This window comes from Micropterus salmoides, unplaced genomic scaffold (genome assembly GCF_014851395.1).
Source record: "Micropterus salmoides isolate LMB-PRFRI ecotype aquatic unplaced genomic scaffold, ASM1485139v1 Ms_hic_scaffold_11, whole genome shotgun sequence".
NCBI classification, from domain to species: Eukaryota; Metazoa; Chordata; class Actinopteri; order Centrarchiformes; family Centrarchidae; genus Micropterus; species Micropterus salmoides.
In genome coordinates, this window is record NW_024040152.1 from 10,077,859 (window position 1) to 10,099,906 (window position 22,048).

Consider the following 22,048-nt stretch of genomic DNA (forward strand, 5'->3'; position numbering starts at 1 on the left):
TCAAAGGACATACCAGTTCATTTCAATGATGATATGGACCAATGACGACAATCATGCCTGCCCGATTTTCTTTCCTGGTGGTGGAGAAAAATCACCACCACTGCAGTGAACAAAAGAAAGGCAGCCTCATGGGGTTTTTTTTCACTTGGAGATGTTAGATAATTGGACTTAGTTCTGTCTGGGCCTTATGGCACCTTCTATGTTATTTCAAACTATAAAATGCCATCAAATCTGTAAAAATATTTGTACCTGATGAGCTAGACTGAATTTAAATTGGATTTGGATTATATTAGCCATCTTGTGGTATTAGATTTTCCTGTGCAAATCTACTGCAGTCTCTTGAGTAAAATCAACACTGGCTCTCTACACACTTAAGTCAGGAAAGCTCTGTGCTGCAGTTTGACACTTACCAAAACGAACATTCATCAATACAAAAAATGCCCTATTTGCACACCCTACATTTGAGTTATGTTTGCCTTTAATTTATGCCTCCAAAGGGATGCGTAAACAATTACAATTACTTGCAGCAGTCACAGTAAATCAACCTAAATCAGTATACTAAAACAACACAAGCAGATTTGTATGCAAATTGGCCCAGGGAAGGTGGCCGCATCGGCGTTTCAGGTTTACTGTGTTGTGTGTTTCAAGACTACAGAGTGTCTTGTAATTTTAACTGTTTAGGCCATAAACAACACATTTCACTCCAAAGACAGCAGGAACAGTATGGTATACCAAAGTACTGCATTTGTAAAACTGCTTCAAACTTTTCATAAATCACAGCTTTCATCTGGAACTGATAGGCAATGCCGTAACCTTTTCTAGTACCAGGTACTCAAATACACTCCATCTCCACTCATTACAGCGCTAGACTACCGTGAAGTGTCTCCAATAGTGAGCAGCAGGACTGTTCATCAGAGGTGACGTACAAGTGGGAGCAGGGGATTGGGAGACTGATGAAGCTGTGATCCAAACACACGCTCTGCACCTCCACAACAAGCCAAAGGAACAGATTCATCTGAGGAGAATCAACAACAGCGCTTGGTGTACACAGGCGCCATGCATAATTAGCACTATAGACACAGTGAGCAGAAATATGCTCAGACTGCAAACAGCTCTGCAAGGAACACCAAAATAAATAGGTGCTTTTGTGGTCTGACTTACTGTCAACAGGTATGAGAAGCTAGTTTGTACTGAAAACCAAAATATTCCTCGTGTTTTGAAGAATGTCTTCATTTTGAAAGTAAAAATAAAAGTCATGTAGTCATTGTAGATTCTGTTGTGAATAGTCTAGACAAGGGACTTCCACTGTGATGGAAATAAGACAATTTTTTCAATTTTGAAAGTTATTTTGGTTTTGTTTAACAGTAGACTTCACCCATACGCAAACACACATAATAAAATTTCTTTATTATTATCATTATTATTGGCAAAATTAGATCTTGGAATAATTCATAAAGCAACAATGTCCAAATCCTTCCTGAGGAAGATACATTCTTTGTATCTCACATAGTGAACATCTGTATACAGTAAACTATTTACAAGTATTAATTTTTCTTGGCATTAAAGTAAATCTCATGCTCCAAATGTTTGGTTGGATCTGGAAGACATGCTGTGTATTTGTTCATGTTGGTTTTCAAATTTAGATGTTGTATTTTGTTGATTTGTTGATTACAGGCCCAAGCACATCTGTTTCTACTTAAAAACAGGTAGCAAATATATGATTTTGTTTTAAATAAGTTTAAGTAATTTTCTGCAACAGCTGGACAGTGCATTTGTTGGGAGCATCTGTTGCTCTAATGAGAATTTACAGCAGCAGGATAGCGTATATGAAACCAACTCTAATAAACTACAGTGCCCATGTTTATGGTCACCCAGAGCAACTGTGTGCTCACTGATGTATATTCATTAGTTTTTGAACAATAGAGCTCTATGGCACAGAAGAATGAGATAAATCACATTTTGGTTACACAGACAACACTTGTTAGTGGGATCAGTTCATTGTTGGTTTGTCATTGGAGTTGTTGACAATAAGGGAAATATAGAATATCACCAGCCTTATCATTGAAATTCCACATGAATTTGGTCACACTTTTTCATAAATAACAACATTGATATTAGTATAACCTAAATATTACATTTTACTGTATTATTGTACTCCCGAGTTTAAAAAACCCCACAAACATTATAATAAATACATAATCTGTAAAAGTAATAATGACATCCCACCATTTTTAATGTGCTGTCAATGACACAGTGCAGACAGTAAATTGTTACACTGTGCTTTTTCAGCAGAAAGCATACCAGTTTAGGTCTTTGTGCTGACCTCATTCATGCACGGTGTGATTATTTTCCAAGTAATGTAAGTCACATAAAAGCATTTAATTAATAAGCACCCATCCATTGGTGGGATCCCCTTCATAGTTAGCTGAGCATTACGTCTGAGCACCGCTGAGACAAATCCCCTTAATTGATAAATGTCATAAGAGGCATCTGGAAACAGAAGGCACACAATAAATAGTTCTATTTACATTAAGACCATCCCAACAGCTAATTTCTCCTTTCATAATTGTCACCGTTCCCAGGGGCCAAGTCGGTCCCTTAGAGTCCCCTCTCATTTACAGCCTGTCTTCTTAAGTGTGAGATACACACAGTCATGCAAGCAACTCAAAGCATTTTGTCAAGGTAGTGTTGTTTAGTTTTGATGATGAATGGATGAGGTAATGTGAGCTTGGTCAAGAGCTATGGATCACTGAGCTTGTCTTTTCTGCACGCTCTTGGCTAAGTTTGATGCATGACCAGCGCCTCAGAAATCAAAATAGTACATGTATGTGCATGTGTGCATGCGTGTGTGGGCAGATCAAGCCTCTTTCTTTGAGTTAGTTTGTCATTTATTTCTAGGAAGCAGGGCTGTTTTCCAGAGTTTCTTTCAGCATTTTATCATCCCCATGTTCATTTTGATTGTATAAAAAACTGACTTCAGGACTGAGATCCCAGGGTATGACAGCTTTTTTGAGTGCAGAACCTTGTGCAGTCAGTCTTGCTTGGTGGTATATTGGCTTACGTCTGTCAGCTGTTTGTGTCAGTGGATGCGGGACAATGTGTAGTCTGCTGACATCTGTCATCATCTTGGTCTCCGTCTGTGAGCCTGTTGCTGGAAAGACACAACAAGCCCTTCATGGCTAACATGTCATGCAGAGGAAGAGGCAGAACATCTCACACAATGCTACTTTTAAAAACTGCCATAGTGTCACAAACACTCAAGACTAAATACATTTTTATGGCAGAGAAGACTGTCAATCGTGAAAATGCAACATCTAAGTGCTGTCAAGCACCCACATTCAAGAAATGCACACTACAGACAAAAGCACAAACTATTGAGGACACAGTGCAGGTAAAAGCATGCCTATAACGTTGCACACATGCAAGTACAGAGGATGTATGACTTGATATGACAGCCGTAAGTGCACATCTGACGTGCTGGAAATCTGTAATATCAATAAACATGTGGCATCTGTTGGCTCCAGTTTCAAAATTTCATGTTGTGTCTCACTCACCTGCCATGGCTGGGTGAAGTGAGACGGGTGCCTGTGGGCCGGGTGTCCGTGGTTACGGTCATGGACGTGCCTGTGTGCACTGACATGCATGTGGCCGTTTCCAGTCCTAGTTGGGGATTTGTCAGGGGCGCGCTTCTTGGGGAGGGCCTGAAACACTGTGAGAGGGATAGCAGGAGGAGGAATTGGTGGATCCTGAGCCCCAGCAGCCTGTGGTCCAGGGTGAAGGAGGGAAGCCTGGGTCTGTTGTTTCCTATTCTGAAATATTTCAGCCCTCTCAGTGTGGGCTCTAAGTGCAGCCTGGGTTAGGTTACTGAGATTAGGCTGGGCAGAAGAGAATGGGACTGGAGCAGTGCCTCCTTGGCGAGGTTGACTGGCACCACGTATGACAGGCTGTGTCTGTGTGCCCAGGCCTTGTGGTGGTGTTTGGATTGGTGCTGCTATGTGTTGTTGGGCCATGTGTGCCTGTGGAAGGTGATTAGGATCAGCCAAAGCTCTTGTATCTGCACCCTGTGGTGCAGTCAGTTCCTGTTGTGTCCTGGGTCCTTGTGACAAAGCAGAGTGGCCTCCAGAGGCCTGCTGGCTCATGAGAGGCAGTGCCCGGGGGTTATTGCTGTGTGTGGCTTCCTGCCTGGGGGCGGTCTGGCTACCAGGCGAAGCTCTGATGTCTCGCTGAGCACTGTCCCTTTGTGTGTGGGGCCTTCTCTGTGTGTGGTGTGCAGCCTCAAGCTGTGTTACACTGCGAGTGTTTGGGCCTCGAAGATCAGCTGAACGCTCTGTGTCTGTCTGTCTACTGATGGTGCATCTTGTCTGGGTTGAGCTCTACTCCGGGAAGTGTTTTGGCTCTGAGATTGAGGCTGAGATCTGTTTGGCATTCTTGCCTCTCGTATGGGAGGATGGGTAGTGTAGTCTGTAGTGTCAGAGTTGTACTCAGGTGATGTTTGTCCTCTTTGAAGGGTGCCACTGGGATAAGCTGGTGTCCCTCTGAGGCGATCCCATGGCATCTGTTGACGGGAGGAGCTGGCAAGCCATGATACCAGGCTTCTTGAGTTTCGGCTATTAGCCTCTAGCTCCTGCTGGTACGTCTGTGTGTTGGCGTTTCGCTGAGAAGTGTTATTACTGTTATAGTGTGTGTATCCAGTTGGGATAAGCCCAGGCTGGTCTTGGTGACCTGTTTCTGTGTGACCATTCAGTTGGGGGTCACTTTGATTGGACTGCCTAATTTGCATTGTGGGATTTGATTGCCCTGTACGTATCAAGTTTTGCTGGGTTTGTGAAGCATTATTATCGGCTGTGTTGGTTACAGGATATGAGCTGTCTTGTTGAGTCTGTTGGCCATTGGTTGGGAATGAGTTAAGATTGACATGAATGGTAGGCATTTGTGCATTGTTGTTTTGCTGGGCAGTTTGTGGCAGCGGGTTAAGACTGACGTGGACCGCGGGCAGCTGGGCACCGCCCTGGGCATTGCCAGTCTGTATGAGAATGTTAGGATTTTGCTGCTGTGTGTTTGGGAATGTGTTTGCATTCTGAGCGTCACTGTGTGTGAAAGCAGAGTTGTCATTGCCATTGTGTGGGTGTGAATTAGTGTTCTGTATAGAAGTGTGTAGGAGTCTATTTGTGTGGGTACGATCATTGAATTGTGTTGTGTGGTTTCCGCGCGGGTCTGTGTATATGTGGTCACGGTCGCGTGTGTAATAGAGGGGGGGGTGGGGACCTTGGCCCAAATCCCTTGCATGATTAGGATGTGGATCTGGAGGCTTAATGGGAGCAGATGAAAAATGAGGGGAGGGAGAGAAGAGACAGAAAAAGAAAGACGCATAAGGGGGTTAATTTGTGAGCAGCCCTGTAGCACCATCACATGGACAAGATAAACACAAACTCAGGAGTAGATCATATGTAAACTTTACTGTGGCTTACTGTAGGCCTGGGATTTGGGTTGGTCTTCTGCACGGGCACAGTATCTCCTTGTCTCTGTTGTGCTGTAATAATAGGAAAATATATCACTTTAGTGCAAGAAAACATGCCTAAAAAATTGTAAAAGGACTCAGAGATCATCATAAAGTATTTTACAAAATGTGACTGAACATAATATAGAATAAAATTAAAAGTGGACAAACAATATGTCCATCCACACCATAGACTTACCCCTCCTCCGTCGCATGAGCAAGAGAATGAGCACGATGAGAAGCACGATGATTAGAATCAGCAGCAAACAGCCTATCACAATCCCCACCACTTGCCCCACATTAAGACATATGTCTGAAAAAGAAAGAATGATGTCAAAGGGGGAGAATTAATAAAGATAATGGGTCTGGAGCTCAGACAGACAAGAGGAGGAAAAGATAAAAGGTAGAGGAGGGGAAGATTCTAAAAAAGGATGATAAAGTAATAGCAGAGAGAGAGAGACAGCGAGAGAAAGAAATGAAAATAAAGAGAGGAGGAAGTATGTGTGAAAGTCACTGAATGACTTTGACCACATTCTCACCAGATCAATCTCCCTGGATACTTTCTGTCCCTCTACTGTCGTGAAGACAGATACAGGGACGGGGTCCAAAACCAACCATCATCATTATCAGTCACAGAGAGGTCATATTCTACCATAACTCACCCATGATGGTCAAAACTGTCCCCAGCTGTGACGTGCCGCCTGTGATCATGTTACTGGCTGTGCAGACGTAACTGCCGCTATCATTGGTTGAGAAAGTCTGAATGGTTATTACCCCGCTGCCCGCCTGGGTGGCGGTGACCGACTGTCCATTATGTTGCCATGAGAAAAGGGCAGGGGGCAGCGAGTCAGACATGCAGGTGAGACGCACCGTCTGTCCCACCACCGCATCCCCTCCTCCGACACACTGGCTCGAGGTGTCCTTGGTCAGCACTGGGGTGTCAGGGCCATCTGGTTTGGTGATGATCAGAGGACATGTCATATATATCAGCATCAAAATATTTGGTTCACTAGAACAACAAGGAAAATATGTAATGTCTGAAAAAGCAGACTAAAGTACTGATCATATATTCTGCTGAAAGGCTTATCATTTTGTCAATTTTGGTTTAAAGTCACCTCGTCTGGCTAAAGCATTTTGATGAGCCCTCTTCGACCTCGTCGGCATATTACTCAGCTAATGAAGGAGATGTGCACTTTCTGGTTGGATGTTAAATCTAAAACCACAATGGCTGCCACCACTTGAATCAACATTTGTCTCAACACAGTAGAATTTGATTGGCAGGCAAGGGGCATTGTGCAACTTCTGCATAATAAAGAAACACTTCCCAGATAAGTTACTGCAGCCAGCAGTTCAACACAGTTTGGTGTTAGTGAGTCCTTTTTGTACCATGACTTATATTTAAAGGGATATGAAGCAATAAAACTGTTTAATTAAAAGGGAATAGTTTGCCATTTTGGGAACTATAGCTATTCGTTGACTTGGGACCTGGAGTCTCCGCTGGTTGCGTGGCAACCTAACGGTTTCTACATCAGCAAATAAATAGTCCCTCACATAATCACCTGTAACACCAAAACTTTTTACACTTTGGTTTTTGTATGGATTAAACAAACAAGAAATTATGTAGTAAACAGAAAGGTTTAGAGTTGCTGGCTAGAAGTGCCTAGTTACCTTTGGACAAAGACAGTTTCCTCCTACTTCCAGTCTTTATGCTAAGATAAGGCAAGTGCGGTTCCAGCTTCATATTTAAAGGGCAAATATAAATGGAATCTATCTTCTCTATTTATCTATCTATTTCTCTGCCAATTATAGCTTCTTAGATGTGAGAATTGTATGTTTTTTTATGTTTCATATTATTGTAAATCAAATGTCTTTGGGTTTTAGACTGTTGGTCAGACAAAACATGCCATTTCAAGATGTCACATTATCTTCTGGGAAAGTGTGATGGGCATTTTTCACAATTTTCTGATAATTTACAGACTGAGCAATTAATAAAAAACATATCAAGAGATGAATCAATAGTGGAAATATTTAGAAAGCAAGACTGAAACAGCCCCTGTGATTGTGATATCACACTGTAAGTCTATTGTCTAGGATGAAAATTAAAGTGACTTACATTTCTATAAATACATACACCTTTGGCATGCATAGCCCTAGCAACAACACACTTCAATCTAATGTGTTTTTCATCTGGGTAAAGAAACCTCTGTTTAATGTTAGAGGACAATGATGTGGAGCCATTTTAGCATGCTGTTGCGGTGACTGGGTGTATTGGGATATTACTGTGAGACTGTCACATCAGAAATAAGGATGTGATCAAGACAAAGCTAGAAGCAGTAGAATAAGCTTAAGGAACGATGTCATGTGCAATCTGAGTGCAATGTAGAACACTGCATGCAGTGCAATGTGGATTACAGATAAGCTATTTACAGTGGCAACAGCAGATTAGCTGACACTTGTCTTGATAAGTGCAAACTCACAGTAGACAGTGAGGGTCTGTGTGGCAGTTTGGGCGCTGACAGGGTTGCTGGCGGTACATGTGTACTGTCCAGAATCACCCCGGATGGCAGGATTGAGGATCAGAAAGCCGCCTGAGAAGGTTATTCTGGAGCTGGCAGTAACAGCTACGCCTCCTTTGCCCCACTGGACTGTAATCGCTGTCCCAGCAGTCCAGGCACACTGCAGAGACACATTTCTTCCCTCCACCGGCACTGAGGGAACTAACAGTCTCACCCCGGCCACTGCATCTACAGAGAGAATAAAATTTTTTTTACCAAAGAGCTGCAAAAGCAGAATTACCCAGAAAAAGGTTTCTAAAGTCGCTATTACTGTAGGTATAGAGCATGAGAGTATGACGGAGCTCACTTCAAAGGCTGGAGTGACAGAACAATAGAGGGCAGTTTTATGTATCTGTTGAGGATAATTTGCTGTAATCAAAGCAAGTGAGAGCTGAGGAGGGACAGGATTCAGATAGAGGCACAGATGGTGAATAAGGGGGCAGACGGTATGAGTGGTAGCCGAGATGCCTCTTGGCGGGCAGCCTAAGTTAAATAATTGGATTGGGAGAAGAGGGGGGCGTGTGGACAGAGGAGGCTGTGACTAAGAAAGAACCATAGCAGTGACAGCAAACAAACAAAAATATTCAAGCAACTATCCAATAGCTCTAATCACCCGCGTTTTTTGCACACTTTCCGCTTGCCTGGGATTCAGCAAGAGCATTTTGTATTTTAGGATTTTAGCTGGCTTTCATTTCCTGAGTAAGTTATGAGTGAGTAAGTAGGAGGTTGAGAGTCGTGCTCAACAATGCGGATGGTCCATGACATGAACTAGCTCTCGTGAGTTTGGAGGATGTGACCTTTCAGCAATAATAGACTAGTGCTTCTAACAGTTTGGTCACCCTGCCACCCCATTAGTGATAGTGGTGAGAGGGATGAGAAAGACTGTACGTCATCCCTCCAGCGTGGGCTGATGACTGAAAATAAAGAGAGACACTCAGCTGTTCAAGATCCATTACAGTACTGAATATAAATGAATGCAAAAACTGTATGTACGATATGTAAATGAAACGCTACATTAAGACAGCTACAATATCAAACATCTAGGAGCATGAGCGCTGCATAACCAATGAGTTTTAATTTGCATAAAGCCCAGAGCCACAAGTAAGCTTCATACCCTCCTCCTTTTCATTAATTTTACCTCGCCTACGATGGGTCACTAATTTCATTATACCTCCCAGACTAATTCTCTTACTCCCCAAATCCTCCCTCTTCTCTCTTTACTCCCTTCTGTTCCTCCTTAACATTATTACTTCTCTCAAAACCTCCCTCTCCCGCACAATTCCCCCCACCCCACCTTCCCTTCCCTCCTCCTTCTCTCTTCAGTGAACTCACAGGCGCACTTCTTTATGTCTTACCAAACACACTCAGCTGTACCGATGCAGAGTTAAGGGCCAGGCCTGTTGCAGCAAGAGGGATCACCTGCACCGTGTAGTTCCCCGCATCTCCGAGCTGGGCGTTTCCGATTTGCAGCTGGTTGGCAGTGATGGTGACCCTGCCCTGGAACTGGAGCACACTGTTAAGTGTTGACTGTCCTCCTGCCCACAGACCCAGAGTAACTCCTTTGTACTGCCATGTCATGGATAAGACCTGGGGTGTTGTCAGCACTGTGAACACTATATTAGTACCAGTTTGAACCAGCACTGGGTCTGTTTGGAACTGGATCGGTACCTGCTGCTGAGCCAGCACATTGGCAGAGAGAAGAACTAAAGAGAATAAAAAGGGAAAGAGAACCAGAGGTGGAGATTATATTTACTCAAGTCCTATACTTAAGTACAATTTTGAGCTACTTGTACTTTATTGAGTGTTTACATTTTATCTTCCTTTCTACTTCCACTCCACCACCTTTCAGAGAGAAATCTGAAGTCTGGACCAATCTGATGGACGGACCAACTGACCGACAGATCGACATTGCTATCCCTAAAGCCATATAGCTAGCATGTCTTAAACATGTGATAAGCTTATGAAATAGAATTAATTACTACCCTACAAACCAGTTGTTCCCAACCTTTTTGGCTTGTGACCCCTTTAAACTTATCACATGGTTTCATTTAAACAACTGTAAATATATCCAATTATTTTACAAAAGGCAAAGATATGAGGGCCCCACACCTAGGTTGGGAATTCACTGGACTAAATTACCTGAATGGATATAAGTAGCTAAAACTAGCTCCACCCTGGTCAGCCACATCAGCGAAATGGTTCAAAATGTTCTGCCGAATGGGTAAATAAAAGTACATTTTGCTGATAATGCTGTACTTGACCTTGTGTGGGATTTTCAAAGCGGGATGTTTACTTGTAATAGACTATCTTTAAATTAATGGATTGGTACTTTACTTAAGCAAACAACCTGAATACTCCTTTCAATAATGCAGAGAACAAGATCTATAGATACACAGACTGGGCTCTGGGGGTAAAACCCATCATAAAAAGGTACACATTCATGCCTCCCTCGTATATTTCATACCATGTTTGTTGGCTTGGAAGTGATCCTAAGCTAAACATCTATTTTGTGTTTTTGTTAGCCTGACTTAACGTAAGCCATATCGAAATCATACCTGCTTTCTCTATTCTCAAGAATCAGTGGCGCATAGGCAATTTTTCCAAAACCATTGTGAAGTGTAATCTTGTAAAGAACCATTGAATTTACACTTTCATTGCATTGCATTGCATTTAACTGTTGTGCTGTTTGTCCCATTTGTAGTCTGTTTGTGGGTGAAGATGGGGGAAAAAATGTGTTTTGTATTTGGCTGCCACTCCTCCCTCTTGTTTGTGTTGGTATTACAGATTCAGGCAAGGAAACGCAGGCTGAATTTCCAATGCCCTTTTACTGGCATATAAAGCTACCACACAAGAACGCTCTGGCCAATGAATTATAGTGAATCAAATCAATATGGTACTGATCAGTCTCGCTGGACTGCCTTTACACGATTTTCACTGGGGAGCAGAAAATAAAATGACAAGAGCAAACACTGAGATGGATTGCATTCAGGTTCCCACACTGAGTTAAACACAAGTGTTTCAGCGCTCGATTAAAAATATCAGTGGTCTTGTTGCTTTTTCAATAGAGACAGAAAGATAGAGTCATGGGTTAGAAGTGAGAAACACCCATACGTGACTCACAGCACAGTTCCTGTGACTTAATGTGCTTTAGTTGTACATATGATTGTATAGTAAGTCATATTCATTAATACATGTAACTATTAACTGTGTAATTATAAAATGAGATTTAGTTGCTGGTGTGCACCTTGAATAAACAATGTCAGAGGGACCAGTTTTCATGGTGTCAGTTGCTGAATTTTAGGTTTCTGTAGGTAAGTCTAATGGGTATAATAATTCATTCTAACAATCATTGTCTTCCATTTATTCCGAACTAACCGCTGTGTCTTGAAATGTAAAATAAATCACTTCTTGTGTACCAAATGACATTTGTCGGAGACAGATTCACCAAACCGGAGGCATTTCGAATTGAAAAAGCAAAAACCTGTGTCGTTTGAATCACAGTTTTGTAATATAAACTGCCGATAGATAGCAGCAAAATGAATATTTAATTGTATGAAAATATTGCTGATTATTACTTTAATTATTATCTTTCATGCATGAACAACTACCCTTAGTTAAAGAACAAATTAAAATATCATTTACATTCCTGGTGCTAATTTTCTGTGCTCATCTTGCTGCAGCATCCAACACTGTAGGGAGTAACAATCTATAATTCTGGTTGGGGAAATTGATACCACAGTAATAGATGCACTACTCATTTGGTAAACATTTTGCTAGAAATTGAAAACATATACAATGCAGTGCACTTAAAGGGTAAGGCTGGCATTGTTCAATAAGTTTTTTATTGTCAACAAATCCCGTGAAAAGACCAAAAGCAAGCAATGAGATAGTTTATCTCGCAATACTTTTTAACTTCTAAGTTGTAAATCTATGCTGCTCATAAACAGTCTTTTCAACAGCTGGGCACTGTAGTTTTTAGCAAACGTTACTCAAACAGGATTAAATAGTGCATTTGTTTGGGACTATTTTCATCTGCGCAGTAATACACATTAGGTGCCTTTGTGGGTATTTACTGCAGGAGGGCAGTAAATGTAGGAGTTCAGAAACTACAAGGTGTGACTCACTCTTGTTTTTAATTGTTGTTGAACAACAATGGATGTCTCTGGCACAGAGGAACAAGCTATATCAGGATATAGATAAACAGACAATACTTGTTAATAAGATTAAATCATTGTTGGTTCTGGTCTTTTCATGGGATTTGTTGATAATAATAAAAATATAGAATATAACCAGCTTCAATATCTTTGTGTGCAAATGAGCCAGCCATTTTCATTTTCGTGTCACCTATTATGCAGATTAAACAATCTTTTGAAAGTTTAAAAGTTCTTGTTATTATCTTCTCTGTATATTTATGTATTTTATATACAAGTTGTTATGCAATTGTTATGCATTGACATTTGTCATTAGAAGCAGGCTGACCTGGACTATAAATTATAACCTGATCTTCATATTTTTATTTAAAAAAATAAAAACAACTCCTACTGCCCTTCCTGATCAAGAAAATAACAAATGGCGTGCAAGTATAGAAACAATAACATTCCAGCCATTCAGACCAGCATGAGAGGTCAGACGTAGGATTCAGGGAGGAGGCCGTAAAGGCATCACGTCACTCAGTAGTCAGTACACAGACGGGAATGCAGCAGTACAGGTTTAAGAGCGGTTAAGACGAGATTTTCGCTTGAAATGCAATTGTTTTATAAACGTGCTTAGAATCCCAGCTTCTCTTCCCTGACCTGTTTTTTTTCTCCCACAGTACAGAGTCTACCGATACTTTTCTTAAGAGTATTTTGGGAGCGGTTTGAACCATTTAAACGTTAGTGTTGGAACTGGAGGAGAGAAAACTGTCAGTGCAAATTGTTTTACCTGCCAGTGGCACACTGATAAGGAGCAAAGGTTGTCTCATGTCGTCAGTCAGGCCAGTCTGCAGGGAGATTAAACTCTTTAATATACAAAATTACATTTGTATCATAATTGTGAACCGTTTTTAGCAGTTTTTTAAAATAGACTTTCTCTAATAAGGCTGTAGGTACAGAAGCCTAGCTATTATTATAGTGCTAAATTAGATAGGATTCATTTCAGATTATACCTGACAAAAACAAACATTCTCTGCAGAGTAGTGATAAGAGGAATTAGCTGTGAACTTACCAAAGTATTTGTCTCCTGCCCTCATGATAATTTTTGTGCTGAAATAAGGCTCCGTATTGGTTTGTGTTTTCTAACTAATGACTAATGTCCACTTCCTGTTTCTCTCCACGATTACCTGTCAAGGACACACCTGTTCTGTTAAAGAGCCCGCAGCCACCTGCAACCGACCAGGCCTAACCAGTGGTGGAAAGGATCTGGTTTTGCTCACGTAGCGTGTTGTACCAAACTACAATTTTGAGTAACATTTCAGGGGGAACTATTTTACGTTTTATTCCACCACATTTATTTGACAGCTGTTAGTTAGCTACTAAGCTACTTCATAAAACATAAAAAAAACAAAACATAGGCTATTAACTTTACAAAATACAGTGCATTGATGAAGATTAAACTACCTAATTGTATGCAACAGTCAAATGCTGTTAATGCATTGATATAGCCTACCAGTCATCTGAATGTAACATATGATAATATTAATGTAATAACCTATATATTATATCATTAATATGTTACAGGGGTATTCTTTTTGCACGAGTATTTTATTGTATTTTGATACTTTAAGCACATTTTGCTGATAATAGCCTACTTCTGGACTTGATAAGGGTTTTGAATGCAGGACCTTTACTTGTAATGGAGTTTCTTTTTTTTTTCTTAGTTTTGCATAAATAGAGGCTATGAATACTTAACTGAATACTTTTACATAGGCTAGTGTTGGTATTTTCATCAATAAATGGAGAAGTTGTGCAGAGACCATATCACATGTTGTTGTTTTTCTGTGATTGAGGGCCATTTTTATTGTCCTGGTTACAGTAATACATGGCAGCTATAGGATCTGATTAAGCGTTTGATGTTTTATATGAGGTAATCACATATATATATACATTCAATACTTGGCTTAATTGCTGACTTGTGGAATGATACGGATGCATGGGAAGCAAACACCAGACATAAATCATTCTGCACACAGGACCAGAAGCATATGAGGACGTCTACTGAAGAAAAAAGCAGGGAAAAAATGTTTTCAGCTGATGTATTAGTGCCACCCACTGGTTAATTCCAGCTAACAGCATTCCTCTGTAGACAAAGAACTCAGTGGGAGCCACAGCTGTGATTCCCATGATTATTTTTAAACCCTCTGCAAATACAAATGGATTTATAATCAGTTTAAAATCACTTGTTACATCAGTGCCCTAGGATGCGTTTCATGAAGTGAGAAGCTGCAGCGCTGACGCCTGAATAAGTGATGTCATGTTTCGCTGCTCTTGTGGTGTAAAACACGTGTGTAGCAGACAAAACAATCATCTCAAGGTCTATTTAGTAGCTGTCCTGGAGCTTTCGATTATATTCTGACTTATATAGGTACACTATGTGTTAGAAAAAGGCCAGAATATGAACTTCACTTTGAATGTGATTCCACTAAACCAGCAGTCCATTATTGTCTGTGAAGCAGATTTAGATTTAATTAAGGGCTTTTATTCCAATTTCACAGAGACTACTGAACTTTCCCACTGGGAATGACAAAAAATCGTCTTCATTCCCCTTTACGTGCTTGAAGGTGGTTCTCAGTTGCATGTGACAGACAAGGGGGAATAAGAACAGAGTAAAGCCAAGACAATGTATTGTGTCTGCGGGGCAAATCGTGTTCGTGCTGCATAAGAAGCCTGGAGTACAAAGACTATTTCATAAGACTCGACATTGTAACTGGTTTCAATATAATACCATTGCATTGAATTTCTGTTTACAAAACAGTGCAACAACAGTGGTGTGAAAATCCAAATCGAACATGTTGTATTGTTGTCCGAGCATGTGCTTGGACCCGGGTCAAAGGAGGGGGAAGGTGGGAAATATGGGCGTAGGGAGGGGGTTACAATGGAAAGTTATTTTATTCAAAACACAAAGCAGAAAGATGCGTTTACTGTACAGGAAAGAGGCGGGGGTCCGGGTGGTGAGACTGCTTGACGCCAACGTGACTCACTGAGTGGACCTGACAAGCAGAGAAAAGGGCCAGGCAGACGAGAAAAAAGTCCTGAAACATTTAGCTTTACTCCCGTTTAATACTGTTCGCAGTAACAGCTGTAGCTCTAGGAATTGTCATCTTTATCCAGATTATTTCTCGCAATGCAATGGCAAGTGCTTTGAAGATATTGTCTTATTTGGGGATTTAAATCTACTCCAGTGAATTGCGCTGCACCTTCACCTCTGAGAACGTGAACAGAAGAGTGGAAGAGCTCCGGCTCGAGTGTTTTGTTTGTCTCAACTTTGGAGAGGTAGGTGAATCCCACTCTAGGGCTTTTTGATATGGATAACTTCAAGGTAAAAAGCAAAGGGAATTCCAGGTTATATTTAATTCATGCAGGTTGGGCTGTGTTCCTGCGCTGCTATCAGTGTTTCCTCTCTCTGTATGTTTTTGTTGTAGCAGCTGTGCTTGAGGGGGTTCATTTTAGTTTTGGCAGTGGAGCCGTCCCTATTTTGTTCCAAGTTCTGATTCAGTCTGCAGTGCCAATACTGTTGTTCTTTGGATACTTCACAAACAAATTAAGAAAAAAGAATACCCTAAACAGTTGGACTACATTTTTGAGTAGAGGAACATGCTTCTTTAATTGTTTTTTGCTCTCATTTTAATTTCACATTTTCTCTGGAGGCCTTGTTATTATTCTTGCTGTAGTGGCACCCCTGCTGCATAGGTACAGAGGAAATGGTGTGCTGTTGCTGAGGTCACAGACAAATTCCTCTCTCTGTTCTCTCTCCACATCAGCAGGCATTATGGATCTGCAGTGTTGCCTGTGCTGGAGAGTTGCCCTCCTTCTATTGAGTAAGACTTTTTGTTGTCATCGCCATCTTTCTGTTTAAAAACTTGGTTGAAACTGCAGGAGGAAAAACAAAGCATTTTTTACTATGCTCCCTCATTTTTAATGTTTTCCTGTGTGCAAGACAAGACAGCAGCATTCTTTTATTCTCTGAGAACACAAAGAAAGATCACAGCAGTGTTGACTCAAATGCAAAAGAACTCTTGTAAACTGCCTTTTGCATTAATACCTACATTTGCATTATATACATCTCATCCATCCTTTGATCCTTTTCCTATCAAGTTAAGGAACATGATTAATACTACTTGTGGTAAATGCACAGCAACTTACCAGGTCCACTGCAGTTTTGACACAGATTTTAGGATCTTGATGTGGTTTGATGGATATCACATTATGCAAGGCTGTCATGTGCTATAAATCACAGCTTGACATTGCTTGACAGAAAGCAGCTATACATATTCATGAAGTACATGCTGAGGACGAAGATGAAGCATTATGCCATTGTTTGTTTTATTAGCTTCCCATTATGCAAACCCTCAAAAAAGGTCAAAACTAATGAAGATGAAATGCTGGAGGTCATACTGGTCATCTGAATAGAATAACAAACTGCATGTAAGTTGAAGCATTATTCTGATGAGCATGCAAAAACAAATGGTCCTATCTCTGTCCTCAGTGCCATGTGGGCTCCAGTGTATGTCAGTGCACATCCTCAATGAGGAGCCTGTGCATGTAATCCCCGGCTCCAGTCTGGTTCTGAAAGCTCGAATCGAGCAGGGACCATTGGAAGAGGTGTCCGTGGTAACCTGGGAACGGGAGCCCGAAACTGGAATTTTCCCAGAGACAGTGACACTGGCCACGTGCCCTGGCAGAAGCCTCAAGTGTGCTGGTACGAGGCCAAACGTCCGTGTGAACATGGAGCAGCAGGAGACGACACTTCAGATTAATGGATACAGCAGCTCGGACAGTGGCGTGTACGCTGTGACGGTGACAGATCACACAGGGGCCAAGATCACTGCACACTGCATTGTCAGGATATATGGTACAGTACAATTTGCAACATGTGGAGGTATTTATTGTGGGGTCTGTGGTTATCATTATAGATTGCTGAAACAAATCTTTGATAAATGGATCAGTCAATTGACATAAAATTAATCAACAATTTAAATTTTTCTGTAAAGGATCTTTGACAGTCATTGCTACAACAACATTGAATGCTTGAAGGTTAAAATTGCCAATTAATACTGTGTTAATTAATATCTGCATTGAGTTCCCCACTATGCATGTTTGTGAGCATTTGTGCATTGGTTTCTGCATCATTACACCACCAACACGCTATTGGGTGGTGGGGTTTCTATGTTCCACTGTGTTGTTTCTTCGCCGTTGTTTTGAGTTTAGCCACTGTTGTTAGACAAAAACAATGGCGACTGAAACTGAGCAAACATACAGTATGTTGACATTGGAGCTGACTGATGTTGAACAGCAATAACTTTTAGTGAAATGACAAAAACACAGAAACAAGAAAAGGTGCGGGCTGAATTTGAAAATGGCAGCAAAGAAGGACAAGCCGGAAATGCGTAGGAGGAAATGAATGCTATCAAGCCAATCCAACACTATTCTTGCACACTGCATTGCTGCAGTGTCTACTTTTTGGGAAGGTGTGCATCAGGCTACGGCATGGAGTATGGGTACAGAAATAAAGAGAAATTTCCCCAGTTCCAAGACAATAATACATTATTAAGGTAGAGTTAATCTAATTGCTACATAGCCTACACCAAATATTTTACAAATACCAACCTGTCCAAGAGCAGTGATGTGACCTGTGTTTGTCCCTACTCTTCTATCAGAGCTCTCCAAGAAGGAAAAGCTACCCTAATGGCCATACTCCTATTGTTGCTGTAGCCTACTCTGTCACTACGGTATAGCTGAAGAGCCATGTAGAGAGAGAGAAAGTTATGGCCAAAAAATGTATCACAATAAAAAAAATTCAGAACATTGAATATCAATAATTACAATAAATGTCAAATGATTATTTCTTTCAAGTTTAAAGGCTGATTTTCCTGAGTGAAAATTGAAGAAACCAGATGGTTATTTGTGCGGTCAAACGTTTCTTTATGGTCAGAACGATGCCAAACAGTGGATTACTTCACAAATCTGAGGTAGAACATTCAAAAGTGTTATGATAAAATATTTTTTGAAATATCTATGGGCAATTAATTAACTATGATTGGTAAATATTTTTTCAAGTCCCTTTTCCTCAACAAAATAAATATCTTAATAGAAAAATTAAGTGCTGATGTTCGTTTGAACATTTGTTATATTGTTATTGAGGAAAATTATATTGCGATAATCATCATTATTGATTTATTGCCCAGGCCTATTTATACTATAATGTTGCCAAAGCATATTAACACAACTATACAAATATATTAAACAAAATAAAACAATAAACAATTCTTAATAGTAAACATTCTCTCCAATTAACCATTTTTTTAAAGCAATGGCAGATCGTGGAGCTCTCCACATGGCTCTGGGTTGCTCCCCCATTCAGCTCTGGCAAACCAATCATTGATGGTTGACATAAAACGTATCATTAACAGTGTACCGTAGCAGGAATGTCACCACAGACACCAAATTTAAAAACTCCAGAATACTGCAAAATACAGAGAGATGTATCTGCCATTGATAGGCTTATTCAGCACTGTGTAAACTGGTTTGGCAAGGGCTTGAATGTAACAGACGTCAATTGATATGTAAAAGTACCACACTCTAGTTATTCATTAAATGAAAACAATCAACATTTGAAGGTTCCAGTTTCTCCAGTTTGAGGGTTTATTCAATCTCATTTCATTTTAATTCCTGTCATTGACAAAACAATCTCACCTCAAAGTCCATTTAGTAGCTTTCAATTATATTACATTTTTTATCAACAGATGCCCAGTTGTTATGTAATTGTAGATTTTTAAATTTCCATTTTTTTCTGAGCACTTCTCATCTAAGTTGGCTTAAAAGTTGACCTTAAAGTTAATTTTTGACATTGGAAATAACAATCCCTATTGAATTCCTTTTGGCCTTGACAATTTTTCAGACAGAATATAAAATTGAAAGACACACATGAGCTCTGTGAAATTGGGATTTTCATTTGTTCATATTTTCTTATTCAGTCTAGACTAAACAATTGATTAATTGCAAAAATAAGATAAAAATAATAGATGCAGCCCTAATTACAAATGATTGCGTCAACCAATCACACAATCTATAGGCAGGATAAAGGTCATTAAGTTGAAAGATCAGTGGATGTTGGAGCTGTTAGAGGCTGCCAACAAGCCAGCCAATAGCTGAGGCATAAATACTGTCTTCCTTTATTATTTTGAAAAGCTTACAGAGTCAGTTTATGTGGAAAGTTGGTCTTGTATAAATCTGAGTAATGATATGAAAGTAGAAATGTTTTCAGTACTCAGCTGACAGTCCTGGCCTTTCTAGTGTTGACTCCAACAATTACCAACAGTATAATGAATATGTTTTAATTTCACGCCAGCATGCATTGTTTTTTTCTGATAGTGCATATCTCATTTAACAATGCAACACTTTTAAATTTGCCCATAGGCTTTGCTTTCTGGGTCTTCCTTTTGTTTCTGTGCTTCTAGATGATTCTGGTGTCGTCATAGCTTTCTAGTTTTCTGTCAATGCTTCTTTACTTTTACTCTCATTTGTCTGCTCTAACAGTATCAATTCATCAGCTCCACTCTTCTCTACATCTGTTCTCTCAGCTCCCAGGGTTTTCCATCATCCCATTCTCCGACATTATGCCTCACTCTCCAGTCTCATTATTGTCTCTGAAACTGAGCCAGTTTCTCCTGACAGCATTAAACGTCTCTCATGATTCTTTGCGTTAGACCTTCTTGGACAGCCATGTGCCATTATTCTTATTTTATTACAGATAATTGCCCACAGCTGAACACTTCACATTTCCTCTCGTTTCTAGCTGGCTCAGGGTTTTTGCCTCCATCCTTATCACCTCTTTTCATTCTTACCCTCACCTTCTTTCATCTGTCTTTTCAGAGGAAGTGCACCACGTCTCAGTCAGCATCAACGTGTCTCACTCCTTGCTCATTTGTAGCGAGGCCTGGGGGACTGACCCCCACTTCAGCTGGTTCCATGAGAGAGTCGCCATCACCAAGACCGTGGGGAAAGTCTCCAAAGATGGGAAAACGTTGTTTGTGACCATGACTCCATTCTGTGGCCACTTCACCTGCAGGGTCAGCAACAAGATGAGCTACAGTTCTGCCACCTACACTGCAGGTACAAGTCCACACTATATTGTCTCTCTGTTACTTACTTTAAGCTGCACTAATTCATTTTTTGTAATATATGAAACATATTTCAGCTCATCTATTTGGTTTTACAGCCCACAATTTTACTGTTTTGGTTCACTATCACAGCTTCATCCTAGTTTTGTTTCAACCAGCTAGGTGGCCAAAGACATGACTCCAAATGAATATTAATGTTGCTTTCCAATGAGCTAATTGTAATGTTTAAGTTAGTTGACTGGACGAAAACATGGTTATGCCTCTTGAAATCTTATACAGCCAGCTTTTAGGTTGTGTGTTGTGTCATGGATATTCAGAAATCCGACTCCTTTCTACCCTGCCTTGTGTCTATCTTGAGCCATGTCCTGATTGCACTTATGTCTATGTATTGTATCACTGGTGGTGTTTCACCAATAAAGGATTTTCCACAGCGCAATCAATAAATCACTACTGTTATTGCTGCCACTGTTGCTAAACAGGCAAGACAAATGCAATTCTTCCTATCTGCCAAGAGGTGGGATGATCCAAAGACAGGCAGGGTATTTTAAGACACCTGTTGTTAGCTCTTGCTGTTGCAGTAAATTTACTGACTTTACACACTTGAAGCAAGGGACCTTTGTGGCCTTCTATGGCAGCCATGTGAGATGACTTGTGTTTTTTTGCCCCTCATTGGGTGTCTTTCTCCTGGTTGACAGCACCTTGTGAGAAAGAGGGTAGCGGGACAACAGCGGCTGTGGTGTGCCTCGTCCTCGTGTTACTGTTTGGAGGAGTGCTGGCATTTCTGCTGTGGAGGTAAAGTAATGCACATAGACACAGGCAGGCACAGACACAAATCTCATTTCAGGCTATGCTCTGACGATAACAGCCATACGCTGACAGAAAATAAGACACTAGGAGTAGCTGCTTTAAAAAGCCCCCCCCCCCCCCCAAAAGAAAAGAAATAAATAAGGGTACAAAAAGGAAAACAGCAAAATGCTACACAGCTAGTATCCTCCCACATGAGAAGTGACACACATGAGGCATGACAGGCCAGGCTGAGTCTGCTGACAAAACAATTGTCATGTTTACTTGAGCCAGTTTACAGTTTGTCACTGCTGTTTGATCTAAATTGGACACTTTGTTTCTTCTCAGGAGACACAGGCACAATAACAGAGGAGAGAGGCTGCACGAACATTTGGATGACACCATCTAAAAAAACAGCCTAAGATACACTTCTGTTACTCAGAGGTCTCAGAAAGGAGAACAGGAAATGGACTGGACTGTGAGGGCGGGACTTCCTGCCCTGTGAGCAGCATGACCTTACAGTGCATTGGAACAATGTGAAGAATCATCTGCTTGCTGGCAAAAGAAAATATCAAAAATGGATATTCAGCTTGAAGTGTCAGCAATGTCTTTACACTGCATTGTGTATTTAATAAATTGATCATTTTGTAAGCTTGTATCAACTGTGCATTTTATTCTACATGCCTAAACAGAAGAACTAGACCAGCTGCCAGGGTTTTAAGTAAACCAGCTTGAACATATAATCCCGGTTTTAGCCTCTTTCCAGTATGTTTAACAATTGATTTTAAGGTGTGCCACCTTCCCTGATTTCATCTTCATTCTATTTTTTATTACATATGTGGTTAATACTTTTATTCTATTACCGCTGTGTTTCTATGTCATGTTTTATGTGTTCTT

General features: G+C 40.6%; 2 protein-coding genes across 3 annotated transcripts; one reads left to right on the top strand and one right to left on the bottom strand.

The window, feature by feature from the left end:
* Nucleotides 1-1,388: 1,388 nt before the first annotated feature.
* On the bottom strand, nt 1,389-13,387 carry si:dkeyp-97a10.3. The gene is made up of 9 exons (XM_038710830.1): nt 13,258-13,387; nt 12,976-13,033; nt 9,408-9,755; nt 7,975-8,241; nt 6,160-6,447; nt 5,697-5,810; nt 5,469-5,530; nt 3,555-5,308; nt 1,389-3,151 (listed from the first exon to the last, which is right to left on the bottom strand). The coding sequence occupies exons 2-8, from the start codon at nt 13,013-13,015 to the stop codon at nt 4,286-4,288; spliced, it is 2,142 nt and encodes a 713-aa protein (XP_038566758.1). The 5' UTR covers nt 13,016-13,033; nt 13,258-13,387; the 3' UTR covers nt 1,389-3,151; nt 3,555-4,285.
* Nucleotides 13,388-15,207: 1,820 nt separating this feature from the next.
* Nucleotides 15,208-21,802, top strand: si:dkeyp-97a10.2. Of its 2 annotated transcripts, none has more exons than XM_038710832.1 (6): nt 15,208-15,521; nt 16,010-16,066; nt 16,735-17,100; nt 20,121-20,360; nt 21,064-21,160; nt 21,500-21,802. In XM_038710832.1, exons 2-6 carry the CDS (start codon nt 16,018-16,020, stop codon nt 21,558-21,560), a joined length of 813 nt encoding a protein of 270 aa, XP_038566760.1. In that variant the 5' UTR covers nt 15,208-15,521; nt 16,010-16,017; the 3' UTR covers nt 21,561-21,802. The 2 variants fall into 2 exon arrangements, with proteins under 2 accessions (XP_038566760.1, XP_038566761.1); XM_038710833.1 differs by having other exon boundaries at nt 16,013-16,066.
* The last annotated feature ends 246 nt before the right edge of the window (nt 21,803-22,048 follow it).